This window comes from Centrocercus urophasianus, unplaced genomic scaffold, assembly GCF_019232065.1.
Source record: "Centrocercus urophasianus isolate 14NV4802_14NV808 unplaced genomic scaffold, USGS_Curo_1.0 seq_15, whole genome shotgun sequence".
Lineage (NCBI taxonomy): Eukaryota > Metazoa > Chordata > Aves > Galliformes > Phasianidae > Centrocercus > Centrocercus urophasianus.
In genome coordinates this window covers 2,124,433-2,146,295 of record NW_024884697.1, presented here as the reverse complement: position 1 = coordinate 2,146,295, position 21,863 = coordinate 2,124,433, and the positions used below count along the sequence as shown (strand labels likewise).

The window sequence follows — 21,863 nt, the reverse complement described above, 5'->3', positions numbered from 1 at the left end:
AGAAAATTGGCATATGGTAAGGTGACAATTTACTGCTAGCATTAAATACTTTTCCAGGCTACATAAAATGAAGTCTGACAAATGTAGAAAAATCCTGTGGTACTGAGAGCCAACCTGAACGTCACCTGCTATTGTATTTGCAGTTAATTTTTCTGTATTGTATGGATGCATTTTCCCTAAACTTCCAATGTTGTTGCAACAGAAGCATTATATTTGTTTGTGTTTGTGACACTTACGTGATTTTTTTTTTTTTTTTGTAAGGTGGTGTGATTTTCAAATATATAACCTTATTGGTGTAAAACTTCTGCTCTGTGCTATTTTTAAGAGTAGGAACTGAAAATGTCTCAAATATTGACCACTTCCTGCAGATGATGATATGATTTGGAAGATGCTATCAGTAATTTGGAGATTTTTGTTTCATTTTGAATACAGTAATGTTTATGGAATTGAGATCTAATACACTGAATCTGCCATGTCTGAGTAGTTCTAGTTGTTAAAAGTTGCTCAGTTGTAAGAAATTCCTGGTACCACAAAAGCTCACAGGGAGAAAGCAGCTGTCCCCAAAAGCCTGCAGCAGAAACTTGGATCCTAAAGATGTAGCTCTGAGCCAACTTCTTAAATAGTGTAAATGCCTACAAGAGTAGGGACAAAGGCGGCACATTCTGAAGTGAACACAATGTAATGCATTCTGGGCAGGTCCTGAATATTACATGCTACTGTTTTATTTCCCCTTTCTGAAGTGTAATGGTTTAAAACTGTTCTAGACAGTATTTATTCTCCAAAATGTTAAAGAATTTCAGATAATTTTGGCTAGTTTCTTCAGTGATACGTAGGCATCCTAAAACAAAAATATCCTGTTGCGGAGTATCTTATAATTTTAGAAAATGTTTTCCACTTGTAAAAGTAACTTTTTCATTTATACTAGCTTGTGTGCTTAAGAGCTCTGTCCTCTTACTCTTGTGTATTTCTTTTAACTGAAATTTTAAAATTGAATTTATTTTATAAAGCTCTGAGTCTTAAGTTATTCAGTTCCATTGTGAAGTGCCCATAGTTCTTGCTTCCAGCATGCAAAAAGTGCAGGAAAACCAGCCAAACTTCAGTTATTCCTAACACCAGATGTTTCAATGTGTAGAGATCCCTTTTGGATATTGAAGCCAGTCTCATAGAGAAAGGAGTACTTAAATGAATGCATTATGCACGGTATTCTGAAGGCTGCAAAACTTTGGCAGTCCTGGAGCTTGCACGTGCCAGTCTTCAGATTATGCGTGGACTTGCTAAGCATCGTAAAGCCTTCAGCTGCAAAGGCTGCAGCCTGCAAAGTTAAGAACTGCTTTTATACCTTCAAGTAATATGTCATGAATAGTTGATCTGTGGCATTTATGTTCTGTTGAAAATCATCGCATTGACTCTAGCTTACAATGGACATGGACATACTGGCCTGATTCCCTTATCTGGAGTACAGATTCATTTTACTTTGACTTTGTTAGGAGTGTGTTGCACCATTCACTCCCTTGTGAATTACCTTTAAAGCAGTATGCAGAGGCATGCTAGGGTGACTGTGCATAGATCTTGGGGAAGATGATGCCTTTTTGTACTGCTTGAAGTATTATGGAACTTTCAGGTAAGGATTTAATAAAGTGAATATTGGTATTTAAAAAAAGCTGATCTGTGTACTTCCAGGTTTTACTGACAGAAAAACAGGCACCTGGAACACAACAGCAGGCTGGAATCCTTAGTACCCCATCTTCCCCCTCTCACTGTGTGGAGAGAATGGCAGGAACAGAGAAGGTAGGGGTAGAAGGTGGGAGGAAAGTTTATTCTCTTGCCAGCAAGGTCAAAGTAGCTTCACACATGAATCAGCGTTGCCTTGGGAATAGTCTCCTGTTTCAGCTAGTCTGTAAAAGGCTTCCGTTACATTAACACTCCTCAAGCTGTGCAAATACAGGAATCCTAAAATGCTTCCCCTGTGTTACCGCAGTGGGTATTTCATTAGTAACATAGACACATCCTTAATTTGTTTGGATAATTACATGTTTGAAATTCTGGTAAGTTTTTGTGGATCTTGCTGCTATTAATGGGTGTATTTCTGCCACCAGGCTCTGAAGACAGTTAAACTTTCTGGGCAAACCCTGACTGAATGGATGCAGCACATTGCTATGTTCAGCTTTCAGACCCTGAAAGAGCTTAGTATGTTTAGTGGGAATTAATCCATGAATTTTCCAGGGCTTGCAAGTGCTGAGGGACCAAGGGATTTTATTCATACTAGGATTAAGGAACTGCATTGCCTTTGTATTCTTTGTTATATCTTCTGTTTTTTCCTCTGACATCCCATGCAAATTACTGCAAAATTGAAGATGACTTGCTCCTGAAAGTGTCATGCAGCAAAGACTGTGCACTACACTTTGTGGTAATTGATGCAATTCGCGCAGCTGGATAATCAAATTATGTTCTGAGAATAGCTGACGAGTGATATAAATAAAAATTTCACAAGCTACATCTTTTCTGATATGTCACTTAGTTTTAAAGAAGATATGGCCATTTCCACAGTGCTATTTAACATAGTATTTCTGTTTTTTATATAGATAGATAGATAGATATAGATATATAGGTGTGTGTGTGTGTGTGTATTACATATTTTTCTTGGCATGTTGCTATGAAAGCTAACAGAAGAAGCCTACGTTGAACTCTACTTAGTATCTGAGAAGACAATCTCATAAGCCATGGGTTAGCCTGGGGGGAAAAGTTACACAGCCACTTGTGTAATGTTGTAACACCTCTGGGTCCAAACTATTCTTTTTCTTCTCCTTAAAGCTGTCATCACTTTCCAGGAAACATCTGAGAGCTTGTGGCTGTTCTGAATTGCTTAGATCAGTATGAAATTTTAAGTTTATCACCATCTTTTCAAAAACAATTAATAAAAATTATTTCTATCTCTGCTGTGCCCTCATGAAGGTTTCAAAACTGGACATGTTTCACATCTTTGGTTAAACAACTCATAAATTACAAGTTTAACTATCTTCTGCCTGCTGGCCTGTTGGTCTGTTTTAAGCCAAATAACTTGCATCTGCAGAACAATCTTTCTCTTAGCTGGATGACTTCTTTGCTAACCATTGTTATTGGTAATCAGAGGACAGCATGAACTTAGCAGTGCATTTGAACATGACCTCATTCAACATCCTGCAATTGTTCATGGGGTAGTTGAATTCGGCCCACGAAGGACATTGTCCTGAGGGCCCATATCTCAGAGCTGGTGACAGATTGTCTGTTATGTTTTGTCAGCACTACTGAAAGCAAAACTGAGCAGATGATGGGTAACAAACCAAGTTTGCTTGTTAAAATTTTCGAAGCTGCAGTTCTTGCTATTCAAATCTCATTGCTGTGAGTAGCACTAGTTTTGTGAGTAACTTGTTTTGTTTTGTTCGAAGTAGCACAATATTAATGCCCTTTTGTTGCCAAGTTCTTTTGTGTGAGAGGATTGGTAAGCTGAATCAAGAAGACTGGATGATCTATTTTTGACTGTAAACTGATACCTGAGCAAGACCTTCATGTGTTTGCTCTTGCAGCCTACTTCATATAAATGTAAGAACTATTACCTGTGCTTTCTGCTTTTGAAGCTGTGGTGTTTTTTTTTTTTTCTTCCCTCTTTTCATTGTTCTGCTGCTTGCATAGGAACTCTCTTGATCTGGTTTATTGTAACACGATGTTCCACAGTGCTGAAAGGCCTTGATTATACCTAGATTTGAGAGCAAGCCAGGTGAGAACACACTGCTCAGACAAGGCCTGGGAATATGGCTTCTTGCATGTGCAGTGATGCACATATCAGTATCTAAAGCTGTTTTGCACAGTAGGTAAGATTATGTGCACAGCTCTCAAAATGAGGGTATTCGTGCTTTGGAAATTTTTGAGTCAGTTTAAAGGTCTTATTTCTTCAAGTTGCATTAATTGCAGTTCACCAAAAGCCAATAGGTCATGAGCTAGTTCATTTATGTTATGAAAATACCCCAACATTAGTTGTTTCTGCAAGCAGGCCTGCTGGGTGGCTAATTTTTAACAGATAATTTGATGGGAGGAGAATATAAGCATCTGTTCATTTTCATAGCGGCATTCATGTGCTGCACTGCGTCTCCTCTTATCTGTGCAGTAATGAACCTGCACTGCTCTCTGAAGGGTGGAACAGGCAATCTGAGTAATTTCTTATGTAGGACCGAATGGGTTGACCTGCCCATGGGTCATCAAATCCTGGCCACTGTATCGTAAGGTTATATATGTGAGCTTAAGCATTTGATTTATAAGTTCATTGAACCATGTTTCACAAATAGAACGTGGGACCATTCAATTTTACTTCCAAGCAAAGAAAGTCTCTTTAGAGAACATTAAGCTTGAGGGTGTGTAGTATCAACACTGAGTATCCCAATTGTGTACACACTTCAGGAAAAAAAGCTTAATCCTGTTTAATTTTTTTTCTCACCCAAAATGAGCAATATCGATGAATCAAAACTGTGTACTAAATGCTGCCTCTGATTTTAATCTGCTCCATCATGTCATAGTCAAATTCCCAGAAAGGACTTTGCAACTAGATCTATTTTGTTGCATTGCTATAGGAGGTTACACATAAGCAGATTAGGCACAACTCAGATACTATGTCAACTGCCTGAGCGAGGGATAGATTCTTTGTCTTAGCTGAAACTAAATATGTTAATAGCCTGGTATTTGCAAATACTTGTCAGCAACATTCTGATATCCAAGCCTAATGTTTATCATAAGACATTCTACTTGCATGACAAGTGGTGTAGGTGCATGTCTTTCCAACATTGGCCTTGGGGGTTTTAAGGGTCGTGCTTCTTAGTCAGGTTCTGATCTGCTTAATAGATTTCCTGAAATATTTACTGGCAGAAGATATTTAACTCATGCACTCTCAGAGTATCTTCTTTATAGCTGGCATAGCAACTGTGAAAGTAAGTTATAATAGCCATTATATTTCCTAAATAGGAACAAGAGTATCTTAAGGCTAAACGAAAATGCAAGGCTGCTGACCTACTGTAGCTTCATATGCTGCTTTAAGCTTTTACCTAAGGCAAACTTGCAGAGTATTTGGATGAATTGTATGTATGTTGAGTATGCAGAATATGCATATATATATTATTTTTTTTGAGCTACTCTTGTATTCTCTAAAACATTCAGAATCTTGGTTCAATCCCTTGTTGCATATACCCTCTGTGAAGTTCAAAGGTTATTTTGGCACTAGTGATAGAGATGTCGTGTCCTGGACATCAAATGACACACACAGCTCTGATTTTTGCCGTCATATTGGGTGAGATAGCTGGGATGCGAGAGGCTCTTGCACCCTTTAAAAGCCCTTGCAGATGGCTCACATCTGTAGCATGTGCACACTGTGTGACTCAGCTCTTGTGGTCAGTTGGTAATTATATGAGCATTAAAAGCAGGGCAGCAGCCTCCACTCACTTTATGTTTGGGGTTGATGTGCAGTACTGATGCCACGTGTTACCATAAAAAGCACTGGATACATGCTTTTAATAGATTTCTGGCATCTTCAGTTATGAGAAACATGAGGTGCTTTCTGTGAGCAACTAATATGAGATGGAGATTTTGTGTTGCTGTAGCTTCTCTTGCTGAATTTAGAAGTTATCTAAAGCAAATCACATCCTTATGAGCTGCTGCTTAGATTAAATGTCTTCGGAGTATGCTTTACCTGAACACTTGCACTGATAGAGTATTAACGATCGTAAAGGGCATAAAGATTTGATTGTGATTCTGTGAATGCCAAGATTCATATGCATTTCCTTTCATTTTCAAGATTGTGTAGAACTTTATCCTTTGTTTTGGGATAATGCTGGTGAAGGAGGAGGAAACAAATTATATTCTGAATCTGCTGAAATGCAATTTGAAACTGGGAAATGAGACCAATTAATCTCCGCAGTGGTGTGTAGGCAGGAGGGACTATTTGTTGTATGACAGCGTGCTCTCAGAATGGGAAACAAAGTAGGTTGTTTGTGTCTTTTTATGTCTTCGTCCCAGTTTGCTTTAGGACAAGAGCATTTACCTCATGACGCTTATTTTTGAACTTTATACTGGAGACAATGTTCACATTCCATCCAGTCTTTTAAAGCACCAAGAAGGGAGAATTAGTCAGCTGTTCTTTGTTTTTATTTCCCTGACTCTTGAACAGGGTCCAGGCTTGCTCCTGAGGTTTTTCATCTGGATCAGTCTGAATAAAACAGAACTTCTTGCGACTGAAAACCCTTTATTTGCAAAAGGTTATGATCACCAAAAGAAGCCAAGCTCCCCAATTTCTTGTTTTGGAGGTGGGAAGTTGAACCAGCTTCATGGAGTTCTGTTCACGTTAAAGGAGGTTCGTAGGACACTTATTTAAAAGCAAAACAAAAAAGAAAGCTATCATGTTAGTGCCTTAAAGCATGCCAGGATTCTGTTGCTAAGATGATGCATGGCAATTCTGGCATAAATAGTTATTAGAGCAGACCCTACCCTAAGGAGTCCCAATCCTTTCTCTCCTGTATAGGAACAAATCAATTATTCTTGGGAGGCAGTGTTGTCTCTCGATGCTGTTGTGTTGCTTTTTGAAAACGTTTTGTAAGTTACTCCTAAGTGGGATAATTGCTTTCAGCATTTGCAAGTTAAATGAAGAAAGCTCTAATTAGATTTTATAAAGTGGCTTAGCATGTTGAGAAGGCTTTTCGTAAAGTATACTGTGTATTCGCTTGGCGTTGCACAACTGAATTCTGTGAGGCGCTGACAAAACTGAAAGATCCTGTTTGGCCTTGGTTTCTAGGTTTCTTCTAAGATCAAAACCTTGTCTTAGGTACTCCTAGCTATATGTACTCTATTCTTTTTCCTACATCCTTTGGGTCGTTTATTTCTATTCTAGAGTCTGGAGCAGTTGCAGTCAAGACTAAGCTGCTTGAGGACTGTATTGTGAAAGTAGGGAACAGAAGCTTGGTATTCGGCATCACTTGAAAATGGTGCCATGGCACACAGTGTTTGATCTGTCTTGATTGTTATTATGCTGTGCTAATTGTGCAGTGGTACTGGGTGGTAGAGAGCCACTTTATTCAGGTTAGTCTTAGCTCTGTGGGGGCTCTGGTTGAGTTGTACAGAAGCCAAAGTGCCCAAGTGCTTAAGCTTAGTAATCTTTAGTATTGCTTGGTGTCCTGTAGATCTGAAATGCGATACGCTAATGCTTTATTGTTGCTACTGCAGCATTGGCATGAACCAAGGAACTGGCCGAAGCAGCTTACCACATTGTTAGCCATCTGAATAAGAATTTAGCCTGGTCAAAAGCTTCTTTCATGTGTGGTTTCTGCAGTGTGCATGCCAGAAGCTTCATGGTGAGAACTGGAAAGTGTTCCCAAAGCCAGTGTTTATTCAGATCATTTGGGCACTGTTGCTTGATATGACTTACCAGAGCCTATTTTAACTGGCTGTGCTCTGTTTGGAGAGTAATGCCTCTGCTAACTCAGTTGATTGGTTCATAGAATTGTGGAATCATTAAGGTGGAAGAAAACCTTTAAGACCATCTAGTCCAACGATCGACTCATTGCCATGTCACTAAGTGCAACATCTACTGACAAAGCTTCATTTGCAAAAACATCTATCACGTGTGCTAGGAACCTCGGAGATAACAGTTCAGTGAAACTAGACCTACAGGAAGTACTGCTTAATGAAAAGTCCCGCATTGATCTACAATCACTTGTTATTACCACAAGACCCGGTAAATGCAGGCTAGCTGGAATTTTCTTTGTCTTCTACTCTGCTCAATAAGACTTGACTTTGCTTAATCTTCTCTTAGGTTTATCAGTGTGCAGGTGAAATTCTTTATTATCCCCAGATTTTTAGGAGCGGTGGGTAGTGTGTTATGTGGACTAGCAAGTACCGAAATTAATACTTCGTATGCTGTCAGTTTATTTTTGATGGTATGGTCCAGATTTTAATGAGACTGTAGAGATTTCTAGTGCAATGCACTCACCTTATTGATAGACATATAAATAGACATTAACTAATGGATTGTGGACCAGTCTACATTTAAGCAGGAGGAGAAAAAAGGGTTGTTCTGCTCTCTGTTTGATGTCTTTTACTATAGGTTGAAGAGAATCATGACTATTACAGTCAGTTTTTTTCACTTATTACTTAATAACAGGGCAAATCCTTTGATACTCCTGGAATCAGTTCTTAATGGTTTGAAGTTGGTGGCTGGTTTCTGCATGACCAGTTGGGGTAGTGTGTTCTTTGTCTGAGCAATAGGCTTGCTATTGTAGCTGTGTGAAGGAGACTTTGCATTAACATTTATAATTGCCCACGGACTCTTGATTCATTTAACCACATGTGCCATGAAGTTTTAGTCATTTTTCAGTGTCTGCCCGTATCTGTCTCTATAAATGGACTTTGTGTCTCCCACTGACGTATGTTCATGCTACAAGGGCTTTTTTAAGCAAAAGGATAGCCCTCATATAAACCAATGTGAAATGGACTTATTTACTCCTATCAGTAATCCTGCAGCATACACGCTTGGTTCCACATGACTTCTTTGGTGGTAAAGAGGAATAACTTCAGTTTTCTTTGTGAAAAGATGATGAACTGGAGGAAACTTTCTGTGTGACAAGATACAATCCGTTCTATGGCAGGTTCTACAAGTTCAAGTCAAAGATAAAATTCTTGTGATAAAATATTATATATGTGATAAAATTCTTCTGTTCAGTGGTGAGTGGAAACAGGACAAGGGGAAATGGCTGGAAACTGCAGCACAGGAAGTTCCGCACAAATGTGCGCAAGAACTTCTTTACAGTGAGGTGACGGAGCACTGGAACAGGCTGCCCAGGGAGGTGGTGGAGTCTCCTTCTCTGGAGATGTTCAAGACCTGCCTGGATGCCTACCTGTGCGACCTGCTGTAGGGAACCTGCTTTGGCAGGGGGGTTGGACTCGATGATCTCTGGAGGTCCCTTCCAACCCCTACAATTCTGTGATTCTGTGAGCTTGAGGTGAGGTTTTTCTGCCTGCGGTCTGGAGATTAAATGGTCAAACTTAATGCCTTTAAAAAGTCATACATGACTAATATACAGCTCTTATGTTTACGAACGATGCATTTTTCTTGAACTTGTTTTTCTTGAAGCTTGTTTTCTGTAGTACCTGCGCTGTTAACTCCACTGGCTTAAAACTAGTGTTGCATATGCTGAGTGCCTGAGCCTCCTGCCCGTACTCAAATTTCATTTGAAGATGCATCTCTTCTACAGTGCAAAGCAGGTCAAGAAATTGTTATTAAGTTTGGAGATTTATTCTTGGAAGTTCCTGAGACATTATTTAAGCAAATCTGATATTATCTATTGTAGCCCAGAAAGACCTGATAGTGCTGTGAGAGTGAGATATTTAAATCAGTGGGTTCATTTAAAAAGAAAATTGCAGTGACATGACAAATAGGAAGGGGTCAGAAAGGACTGATTGCAGACATGTGGGGCTTACTATTCCATCTAGTAGTAGCTGTGCCATGGCAACAGCATGCTCTTTGGCAGAGGAACAATGGAACATCCTCCAGGGTCCTCCATAACAAGAGATGGACTTCTTCTGTAGGGGGTTGTTTTCTTTTGAATCAGAGACAAGTTTTGTGAATGTACGAATTGACGTCTCTCATGCAAAGAAATTATCTCGTGTGCTCTGAATAGGATTCTTTGGAATATGGTAATCTGTTTTTTCTGGGATCAGCATCAAGTATGTTGCTACCTTTTTTCACCTTCTTCCATGTGACCAAAGGCAATGAGTGAACTTCTGCTGTGTTTCAGGATTTCACGCTATTGTTTCATTTCTGTGAGAAAATTTTTTTAATCTCTATGCAGTAGCTAATTCTCAAATTTGTAATTATGGCTGGCATGCTTCGTATTTACCAGATATGAGAAATTTAGTTCACATCTTTGTATTGTTCAGTTAACTCGAACAATAGTTTGCAACAACTATTTTTTAGTGAAGAATTCTTTTTATCAAACTTAGTGAAGAATATTCCATCACTATACTTTAATTAGCTTTGTTTTCAGTGAAATGATACAATTAGATTTTTTTTTTTTTTTTTTAAGTAAGGTGGTATTTAGTAGCATGTGGAGCAAATTTTGTTATTTGGTAAGGCATGATTAGATTTCTGTAACTGTAAGACTTGTAATAAGTGGTGATCATGCATCTTTTGAGTATTTGGTTAGTCTTTTTCTATAGATTTTCTTTATGTTTTGTCTTTCATAGTTTGGTCATGTTTATGTGCATCTTACAGTTTTTAGTTGACAGTGGAAATTTTCCCACTTCTCTCGTTGCTTTCCAGGTTGCCTTTTCAGATTCCCAATACTGACCTTTGAAACTGTGGACATTTTCTATGTGATTTCTGTTTCTTATCTTCCAGACTCTTGAGACTCTTCTCAAAGCTAGCTGCACAGCTTTGTTCTGTCATTCTCATTTTAATGCTTTCCAAAGTGCAAAGAAAGGTGAAATAAATACAGGATTTATCTGTAAGCATAATTACTTCTGTCTGATCTCTTGCAAATAAGGCTTTCCCCACCTTGATTTCTAGTATTTTGGAGTACAGCAACAGAACCTGTGTGCTTCAAGATGAGAATAGGAAGGCTTTCAAAACTCGGCTTGACTGAAGTAGTGGCAGACTGTCCAGTACTGCATAGTACTGTCTAAATGTCATTGAATAAATTACTCTGTGTTTTGAAGTTGAGCACTTTGGATGGATAAGTGCATGATAATTTGGCAGTGTCTTTTCTCTGAAGACCATAACTCAGGGCAGTTTTGCGTACTGTAAGAAACATTCCTGTAGTTGGAGCTGGAATAACAGTATCTGTTTTGTGAAGGATGGAGTGCTTTTGTTGCCTTCGAAGACCCATTACAGGATATGGTTGCTTGTGGGAGTGTCTGGTTATGATCTGTTAGAAAACAGTCTATTAATAAAACAGAGCCTCGTGTAATAGAGCACGTCTTAATCTTTTATCTATGTAGTTATTTATAGGCTGTGACATCTTAATTTGCTCTCATGTACATTAGCTTCTGTTATTTTAAAGATCAAGTAGCTTTCACATGCCTCTGTGCATCAGTTCTGGAGGGAGTGGTCTGCTTCCGAAGGAATCTTACAAAAAGGCATTATGTTAGAAGTGTTATTGCTTTGTTTTGCTGGTGTTTTTCTAATGCACTAAGAAGTTACAGAACGTCCTGTATATATTGATATATGTTAATTCTGTATTTGGCTGACACAAATTTTCCTGAGCATTCAAAGGATTTCTACTTCCTGATGATATTTATTTGTCCTGAACGGGTAGTGGTCTATCTGGAGCAGTGTTAACTGTGCTGTATACTTCATTTTTGTGGTTATTTTTTTTTTTTTTATTAGAATGGTCCCAGTGCCAGATCTTGTCACAAGATGTGCATTGATATTCAACGAAGACAGATCTACACGCTGGGTCGCTACCTGGATTCCTCTGTGAGGAACAGCAAATCTCTGAAAAGTGACTTCTATCGCTACGACATTGATACAAATACATGGATGCTACTGAGTGAAGACACTGCAGCTGATGGGGGTCCAAAGTTGGTGTTCGATCATCAGGTCAGCTACACTGATGTTTTAGCACAAGTTCCTATCTGTATGCCTTTTTCTCAGTGTTTGTGAATTATGATTTTGCAATTTAGAATTGCTATACCAGATAACATTGCAATGACAGGGGAAGTTGTGATCTGCACTCAGTTAATTTCTAATAGCATTGTCATCTAAAGCTGTTGATTACTCGTATTCCAATAAAATTGAGTCAAATCATAAAAATATTTTTAAACTAATTCATTTTATTTAAGACACGTTTTTTTAAAGCTGAAAGCACAGTTCATCTGTTTTTAATCAGACTTGCTGAGCTGGGTTTGCAGATCAGCCTACTGAGTAGACATTGAGGTACAATTTGTGAAGCTGTGTGCTGCCTTCAGAAGAAAACTGTAAGCAAGACACTGAAATGAGGCCAACAGGATCAGGATTCTTAAAAAAATCTATTATCTTTAATTTTGTGAAATGTTCTTGCTGTATAGAGATTGAAATCTTACAGGAGTAGCTACCAGTCTTTTAAAAAGCTGCACCTCTCCATATATTCAAATTACTCTATTTTTAATCGTGTTGTATATTCAATGGCTTTTGTGTCCTTGAAAAAGATATTTGGTTCTTAGTTGTTTTTATAAAACATGGCCAAGAGATAATACATCAGTATTTGTTTTTAAAGTGTCCCAAGAACTGGTGCTGTTTTGTAACCAAAGCTGTTGTCTGCCAGCAAGATATGCATTTTTGCTGACACTATAAATTAGATGTGTTGCCTGCAGAACAAAAGCCAATCAGTCTTCCTGTTCTATTAATAACAAACATCAGTATTCCAGGTGTTGAGCAAAAGCAAATGGTCAGCTGGCAAGAGCTACTTTGGGTACCTTGTTTGCCTCCTTCTGAAATTTTCCTTTTTCCCTGCTATCTCCAAGGAAAGAATGTCCTCCCTGAATTCTTTCTCAGTCTACAGCTTTCTCTTCTTTCCCTCACTGTGTGCTGTGATACCAGATTTTGTTTAACCTTCACAAAAATGTGCTGCCTGGGAAAAGTTGTGTGTAGGCTTTTCTGAGTAGCATCTGTCTTGTTGTGTTCTTCTGTCTGTCTTTTCCCCTGGTGTTTTGTAGACATCTCCATTGCACTATGTCTGAGAACATCACCTGGAATCAGGGAGTTCTGTTTGATTTGTACTGATGTATCATGTGTGTGCCATAACTCGGATTCTGGCTTTGGGGATAAACTTTTTTCTACTGCAGACTCTTCAAGGATTCCTGGCCAGGTTACAGCTCTATTTTAGGTTGAAGTCGTGAAAGCAACAATAAATATGTGATTGAGATGGAAGCTGAGTAACAGATCACTGGTTGTTTTTTGGATCTGTAGGGTTGCGTTCAGAAAACTAGCAGTGACTTTGTTTACTTTTTGGCAAAACTGTCTATGGATTCTGGATAAAAATTACATATTTTTTCCCTAAAATCAGCAATTAGGAGATGAGTGTAGCCCTTTTTGATCATTAAATTGTTAAGCTGACATTAGATTTGAGCTCTAAACTAAGGAGCTGTTTTCTGAGTTTAATACCTGTCAACCATGATGACTGTGCTCTTGTCTATTCACGAGACTTTGAGATGTGCAGAGTACTATCTAACTTGCTAGATATCACTTGCAGGGGGGGGATGCATAATCATAAATCTGAGCACGTTCGGATCTTAATGTGCTTTCTTAAAAACTTCTCTTGTTCTTACAGATGTGCATGGATTCTGAAAAACACATGATATATACCTTTGGAGGCAGAATTTTGACCTGTAATGGCAGTGTTGACGACAGCAGAGCCAGCGAACCACAGTTCAGCGGATTGTTTGCTTTTGACTGCCAATGTCAGACATGGAAACTTCTGAGAGAGGATTCCTGTAATGCTGGACCTGAGGATATCCAGTCCCGCATAGGACACTGTATGTTGTTCCATTCTGTAAGTATCCACACCATATCTTGATTCATGGTGTCTGACCTTAAAGAGAGCCTCTGGTTTTGATTGTCTAGCAGGCTCTTTAATCTTCCAAATGATGTGTTGTCTCACTTGATTTTTATGTTCAATGATGTTCTAATGCTGTTTTGTAAGTGCAGGTGGTATTAAGTGAAGTCTCAGGCAAAGTTTTCATGACTTAAAATGAATAGAAATTAAAGTAAAAGCAAGGTGAATTCTAAATGGGTTCTAATTAAATAATAGCATTGAACTGCAGTCCACTGGTTGAATTTACTCATAAGTATTTTCCTTTCAGAGTTAGTAAAGAATCTTAGAGTCTTCTGTAATTACATAAAGTATCTATTAGACCAGGAATGGTAAACTTGACTAGTGCAGGGCTTACCTGGTGTGCATTCAGAAGCACAGGGGCCCAGCTGCTGCCTGTTATCATGATTAGCTGTTAAGTTTGGTTCAGATGGCATTATGGGCTTTTAATCCAGAGCCTGATGGGGAATGGCAGAATGCTTGATGATAGAGGTTGTGTGGCACTTTATTACTGGGTAGATAAATAGAAAATAAAAATCTTTTGTTACTTTTCCACTTGTGCTCATCAGCTGTTTAAGTGCAGGACGTAAGATTTGCAGGATGAGGGTTGTAACACGTTGTATATGCACTGGACTGCCTTCTTGTACAGATACCTTCAGTAGAATAACACAGTACAGAGGGAATTTGTATCAACTGTAAAGCTTCCATAGGCAGATATGGTGTAATGGCAGTTCTGCACCAAGCTTAGTGGCAGCAAACAAGTTTTCAAAGTTTTGCTGATGTTGAATTTTGATTTGGGGATGGGAGAAGGAACGGAACTGGAATTAATATTGTGGCATCTGCACGTGTTCTGCAATGTACAATTGAAAACTGACCAGTTTGAAAAGGTTTTCCCTTTCAAATGAAAGATCAGAAGTTTCATAGTGATTGCTATGCTTTTAGAGCTTTTAATGACTCTCTAAAACTTGGTTTTATAAAAAAAGAAAAGAAAATACTGCCACACAATTCTGTGTAGGTACCAGAGAATTTAAGTATATGTCTGTGGTAAACTGAAGAAGACAGATTTCAACAAGTAGAGTTGATGTCAATTTAGATACTTTGCTGTTTTCTCAATCTTTTGTAAGAAAAGCAGTCTGCCTCTTATGGGCCTTCTACTTGATGAGCTTGAAAGAAGTGATAAAGCTGGCTTTTCTGCATATTTGCCTGTTCTTAGTGTGTTGGTATCTGGATAGTTACTCTTAATTTCTTTGTTCCTGGTTTAAGCTGTGAAATTATTATCTAGTAGGGTTGTTTTTGGACACTATATCACTTGGATTGGAGAAGACCACTAAGATCATCAACTCCAATCATCACTTAATGCTGCCAGGTCTGCCACTAAGCAGTGTGTCTCTTCATGCCATGTCTGCACATATCTGAAATACCTCCATGAATGGGAAGGTCCACCACTGCCCTGAGCAGCCTGTTATAATGCCTGACTACCCTTCATATGAAGAAATTCTTCCTGACATCCAGTCTGTATTTGCCCTGCTGCAACTTGAGGCTATTTCCTTGTGTACCTTGAGACTGCTCACTCTTCTGTATTAGACTTGAGAAGTGAATTGCCATTTCAAAATTCTGACCTTACAGTTCAATTACAGTTCAAACAGCAGGGCTATAACCATTACTATGTGGAATTTGTCTGGTTACTCTGGAGTAGATACTCTGCTGGATCCAGGTTTATAGCCTTACTTAGACTGAGAAAATAATGTCTTCTAAAATTGCATTTGTTTGGAGGTGGAGAAATGGGAAGCTCTCAGTGGTATAGCTCTTGAAACTGAAAATACGTGTATTCAAGAATGGAAAAGATTAAGAATGAAATCAAGAATTATATAGTTTTTACTAAGTCTGTGAATAGTAAACTGTTGTGCATAATTCTGTGAATCTTTGTGGATATGGAAGTAATAGATGATTACCAAATTAAAAGCATGATTTTAAATTTAGAAGAAAAATCTGTTACTCTTTCATTCATTAATGTTTCTGTGAAACAGAAATAAAGAACTTGGTTAAGGAATACCTTTTTCTTTCTTCCTAGAAAAATCGCTGCTTATACGTGTTTGGTGGCCAGAGATCAAAAACTTACTTGAATGATTTCTTCAGCTACGATGTAGACAGCGACCATGTGGATATCATATCAGATGGTACTAAGAAAGATTCAGGGATGGGTAAGAGTATGACTGCAAAGTAATGTCTTCACATTGGTACGAATGAGAAATGTATTGCTAAGTAGGTGAATGACCAACTGCAGAGTCCTGTGGTATCAGGTTAGCATCCTTAACCAGCCCTGTGTTCCCAAGTGAACTCCACAGTATATGGGTTAAACTTATGCCAGCTCTTTTGTCCTTCTTGTCATTCGATATCTCCACCTTTTAGCACAATACAAATAATTGATGCATGAAACCATATGCCCATCAAAAAAAAAAAGCAACACAAAAAGACAAAAAAAAAAAAAAAAAAAGCAAAATTAAACACAGAACATTTTTGCAATTTCAGCAGAGATGAGGAAAAAACTTAAAAATAATTGTCTGTGGAAACAGGGAAGGAGAGAACAGCTTTTTAACTTCTACAAAGTGAAAGGTGCTGTGAAACAGTAATCATTAGCTTGGTTTGAGATGCAGAAAGGCAGGTAGGATGTCCGGAGAAATGGAGCAGAGGGGCAGAGGTTATTTTGCCTGATCAGAGCTGATGAGAAAATGAGGCTTCTGCTGTGTGTTTTGCTGATATACTTTCTCTGAATTGAGGAAGGGGAGCTAAATGTGGTAGCAGTATAGAGTAAAGCTTCAGTCCTGCTTGGTTCATGCCACCTGGAACTACATACAGAAGTCCTGTATACTAGAATCCTCTAAAAACACCCAGAGGACATGGCCATATAGAATTGATTTCAAGCTTTTTCTCCTCAGATGTGACACAAAGGGAGAAGAATGGTCATTTTGGAACAAAAGATTTCTGCTTGTATGAAGCACATCGTTTTCTTCTCTTGCTGATATCCTGATTTTTAACTATGGCTTGGAAGTTGAAATTTACGTTGCACTGTTTACTATGATGAGAGAATTTATTAATGCTTCTGGTATTATGTGTAATGTAATAACAAGCTTGATCTTGTTTACTGTTCTTCCAGCAACCAAAATCCTAAGAAGCTGATTTTACCTGAAATCTAGGCTTCCCTCCTTATTTTGATCAGGCTTTATTTTACTGAACTTCTGAAGTGAATTATTGATAGTTATAAGTTCGTGTTTGCTCATTCAATTTAGATATGTCAGTGAGGGAGAAGAGTACCCAAACACTGATTCTCTGGAGTGATTTATTTACTTCATTGCTTCCAAGAAAGAAACAGCTTGTATTGTTGTCAGTCTTATTAAATAAGGTGCCTGCTTGTTGCTCGATGCTGCTGTGTACACAACCACAGACTGTGGTCCTTAGAGCTTTCAAAGTTTTGTATTGTTCTTTTTTTTTCTTATGGTTTTACTAGCATTCTTCCATTTTGCTTTTTTAAAGCTGCATTTCTTAATAGCCAGAAGCTTTAAAATATGTGGCTGTGAACTATCTCCGATGTTAACTTCATATTTAAAGTTATTGAGCTTGTCTTCAAGCTAGTAAAGATGTTGAGCACCACTTCTCAGTGAATATATTATCTGCAGGGTTCAGTTACGCAAATGGGAATCAAGTATTTAACCTTCCTTCCCATTCCCACAGGTCCCTGAGTGGTGAATGGTAGGCATGGTAAGAAATGAGTCATTGAAAATAATTCACAAGATTTTCAGTTCACTGTTCTTGCATGTGTGAAAAGTAAACAGATTCCAATGTTTCCTTCACTTTTGTAATAAAATGCTAAAATTCAGTGTGTCTTAACAGGAGCAGAGCAAAATGCCTGATACGTGCAGACAGTAAATATTGTGATAGCATTATTTTTGCCCCAAAAAAGCAAGTCTCTGTGTTCTTGTTAGGTGATGATATGTTGGTTTGATCTGTGTGAACTAAGTGATTCAGTGATTTGTTGCTGTGGAGTTTTATGCTGCTTACTGTGATGAGTCAAGTTGAAGGTGCCTGACCTAAATGTTCCTATAAAGTCCCATGATTACATTTTGTTCCTGGCTTGCATATGGCATTCAGTGCTATTCTTAGTTGAGCTATTTTGATTTTTACTTTATCTAAAAACTGAATTGTACATTTGTTTAAAATTTTCAGTGCAGCAGTGAGAAGACTGGAAAAAAATTAATGTAGAAAAACTGGAAGGCATATCAGTAATATGAAGTGGATACCGTATCAGAAAATTATGGTGATGTTTTGGTTTTGCTGCTATCTCATCTTGTGGATGAGTTGTTGGTGCTGTTTAGTCATTCTTTACTCTTAGTTGTACTTTAAGCGTTGGTTGTGGAAAATCAGTTCCTTGTGTAGATAATGTGCTTGAGATAAAGGACTGCAAGCTGTAGCAAATTTGGGCATACTTTATTTTATTTATTTGGAAAATACTCAAATTTGACCAAGGTACAGCTGCTGAAAGATTGGTTTGTAAATAGAGCTCTCCAGGATTTGCATACTGAAACTCTCTTGTTACTGAGTCTGCTTTGTGCATAACTAAGTCTCACAACTCTTTTTATCTTCCAGTTGCATTTGCCTCCTCTGCAGGGTGAGCACTGGTGCTTTCTCCACCTCAGTGCATCCAAAACACTAGTGCTTTCTCCCTATTGTCACAGGAGGGCACCAAAATAAAGTCATTCATATTGGTTATCTTTCTCCTGTGTGATAAGTGTTATGAGCAAGAAATTCATTAGGTCAGCTAGAGAAATGGTCAAAACGGGACTGAGGAAAGGAGATTTCAATCATGATAATGAGTCTGATAAGAACAAAGGCAGTAGTGGTGAAATTGGAGGACATATAGTGTGATTGAAGAGCAGAGCCTGTGATTGAAGAAGGGGCATGAATGTGCATGTTGGTGGATGAGCCCTTTTAGAGCAGTTAGAGACTTGTTCATAGGGGGGAAAAAGAAAAACCAACAATAACAAAAATATCACAAGCCATACGTTTGTCTGAGGCATACATATGGATTAGAGATGTCACTGATATCACATGTCTTTAAAAGTTTATATTGACAGCTTGCCTGACTTGCTCAGCACACAGCGTATGACTAATCGTGGGCAGTCATTTCAGGTCTAATGTAGCTGATGGGAGCACTTGTGGTCAAGGTTCCTGTGATAATCCTGTTTGGCCCTGACTCAGGTGGTGTGTCAGAGGGAGAATTTCCTGCTGCAGGAGAGCACAGATCATTCTGTATCCACTCAGTAACTAACCAAATCAAACAAGAGCGAGCCCTGTGTGTTCTTATATTTCCTTTTAATTGTGAAGTAGTACTTAAGGACAAACTGTCTATATGTATACGTATTTTTAATTCCCTCAAGCTTTCCCAGCCCTGCTTGGGCAGCTGCTCATTGGATATAGGACGCCAGGCGTGTTTCAGAGCTGTTTTCATGTGTAAGGACCACGGACAGAGACGGCACTGCCTGATCTGGGAAACCTTCATGTAGAGCAAAACGCTGTTGGAAAAACATGAATCAAAATTAAAAGCGTAGTTTGGAGCCAGCTTGGACAACTGATGTGCATATCTCATTTTTGATTGTCTGTTTGACACCTGACGTGTTTTGCCCTGTGTTCATTTTAAGGTCTGTCCCGCCAGTGGCCAGCGTATCTTTTAACATGGAAGTACTTTTTTGGTGATGTACATTATCTTTTCTTCATTCTTGTGAGGTGCTTATCTGAACCAATCTAAAAACACTTGGTTTTGTCTTTGAAGTTGAGGAGACTTGGCAGTCAACAAATCTTAAGAGCTCTACAGGAAAGACTGAGCAGAATTCCATTTGAATTTGCTAAATGATCGGCTTTCTCCAAAATTTCTCATTCCTTGGGAGAGAGCTTATTCACTGAACATCAGGGTTGCTCATTTGTTATTTTTCTTGAATATAACAACCGAACAGTTCACATGGTCTCCTTGCTGCTCCCTGGCTGGCTTCCAAACACAGTCTCATCATGAAAAATCCAAGAGAATAATTATTATCTTGCTGTGTCAACAGCTGGCTTGAATACTATCTCTGTCACTTTGCTCCATTAAAGTTCAGGAGGTGCTGCTTCAGCTTTATGAATTACAAGGAGGAATATGTAGCAACTTGCTGACATACTGCTTTTTTTTTTTTCCCCTCAAATTTTTCTTTTAGGAATATGCTAGGTTCTGGTGAACAGCAGTAGTGTGATGTAGTTCTCTCTGCTCTTTTAATCATGGGGTGTCATGAGGAGGAGGATGCTTGCAGCTTGCTTGTAGCAAGATTAGCGGTAGCAAGTTGTGAAGGAATTGTAATTTAGGTGGCACTAAAGTGCTGTATCAGTGAACTTGCTTCCCTTAGTGAATCCTTCAGAAGAGATTGGCAACTAGAGGTTCCATATTACATTTGCCAGTTCTGTGTGTTCAGAACATGTTTAAAAACTTGCTATAATTTCTTACCCAGTAAGAGATGGGATTTAATTTCCAAACCTCTGTCTAGTATTATGAAATCCTCCTCTGTGTGAATTCCAGCTTATTGCTTGGCAAACTCTGCCTCTGTGTGAGAGCTCTGTTTTTCCTCTTGCTTAGATACTGGCAGCAGTCAACATTGTGCTCGAAACAACTGTAGCTGTTTGTACATGCAAGCCAAAAAATATTCAGCTTGCTGAAATGATCACGGTAATTTAAAAAAAAAAAAAAGTTTTTAAGTAGGGATTATAGTAGTAGGAGCATATCTGTTGCATGATTAGGTGTCACTTTTCTAGAAGACTGAATTGACACTGTGCATGGTTACTCAGCATTTTAGCAGAGTTTTCTCAGGAATTACGTCGTTTGCTCTGAAAGTAAGAGTTCCTGCTTATTTCCATGGACACTGCAGTAGCTGCATAGAGCACAGTAACAGTGTCTGAGGGAGCAAATTTTTGACTACAAAGCACGGTTTTTCAGCATGGTCACTACCACCATTAGCTGTACATTTTCACTTGCACCCACTGTTTCACAGTTGCTATGACAGTCATTGCTGAGGCACACCACTCGCTGTGCTTGTATTCACTGCTTGGTTTCCAGAAGCATTTAGCAAGCATTGATGAATGTCAATGGATGCGATTTTTTTTTTTCATATGGAAGAATTCAGTGACACACCTTTGCTTCATACGCGCTTCCATGTCAGATGCCGTTCTCTCAGCTGCCCCTCCACTGCCATCTGTCATGTGCCAACAAAATGTAACAGTGTTTGCAGGAAGGTTCAACCTCTGCTGACTTACTGCCAACGTCATGGGCTGACATAATGAAAGAAGAGGCATTACTTTCAGAGCAGACCTCATATTGGTTTTTGAATGCAGCCAGTTACATAAACTCAAGGCCTGGTTAGCTGTTTAGTGTTTCAAATATGGAGGCTGTAAGCTTTTTGTTTTTACTAGATAAAACTAAAATGCCAAGTTTTTGAGTGAGGATTCAGATCCCTTGCTTTCAATTAGTTATTATCTGTCTGTACTGGGATAGTTAATGAGATGGGAAAAGGATGCAGTAGCACGTGAAAAATATTCACTTTCTTCTGGGCGTGCTTTTGATTTTGCATTCTGTTTAACAGTTTCTTTGCACAGCTTTTCCTCTTCAATCTGTGATGAATCTGTCATAGAAGCCAAGCTGATATCACTATGCAACGGGCCGGTATCGTGTTCAAAACAACCAGCCCTACATCCTCAGCTGCTGTTTTGTCCTTCAAGCTGTCTGCCTGCAGCTGATCTGAGTGATAGTGGAGCCTGAGAGGAACTCCAGACTGCATGAAATCAGTGGAGGTTTGCTCCAGAGCTGATTTACATCTACTTTTTGCAGGGAAGCACAAAAGTGAGGGATCTTTCGTGCAGCTCTTACTGCTTTATGTACTTCTTGGATCCAGTACATTGCAAATATTAGCTCTCAGAGTCCACTGGCGTTGCTGTCTGATTCTCATCCCATGTTGTTTATGGCTTTTTACTGACTCTTAAAAATATATAATTACTATAATAATAAACAAACAAAAAAATTGCACCAACACCAAAAACAACAAAAAAGATCCTAAGCAATCTGTTACTGACATAAATTCAATTTAACATCTTGCATGCAAGATTTAATTTCCGTCCCAAAGTATGGTTTATTAGTTAAATATCACAAGGGTTTACAGCCGTTGTCCCTCTATAATATGCTGACCTCAGTCATTTGAATTATGTCCAGTGCTGACT

At 38.6% G+C, this 21,863-nt stretch overlaps 1 protein-coding gene across 2 annotated transcripts in view; it reads left to right on the top strand.

The window, feature by feature from the left end:
- MKLN1 (muskelin 1) overlaps positions 1-21,863 on the top strand; it is a 102,611-nt gene that overhangs the window by 58,359 nt on the left and 22,389 nt on the right. The window contains exons 10-12 of one of the 2 annotated variants that reach the window (XM_042815395.1): positions 11,396-11,608; positions 13,317-13,538; positions 15,649-15,754. In XM_042815395.1, coding sequence (XP_042671329.1) covers positions 11,396-11,608; positions 13,317-13,538; positions 15,649-15,754 — 541 coding nt within the window. Of the gene's footprint in view, positions 1-11,395; positions 11,609-13,316; positions 13,539-15,648; positions 15,779-21,863 lie in introns of both variants that reach the window. The other variant, XM_042815394.1, reaches the window with a different exon arrangement.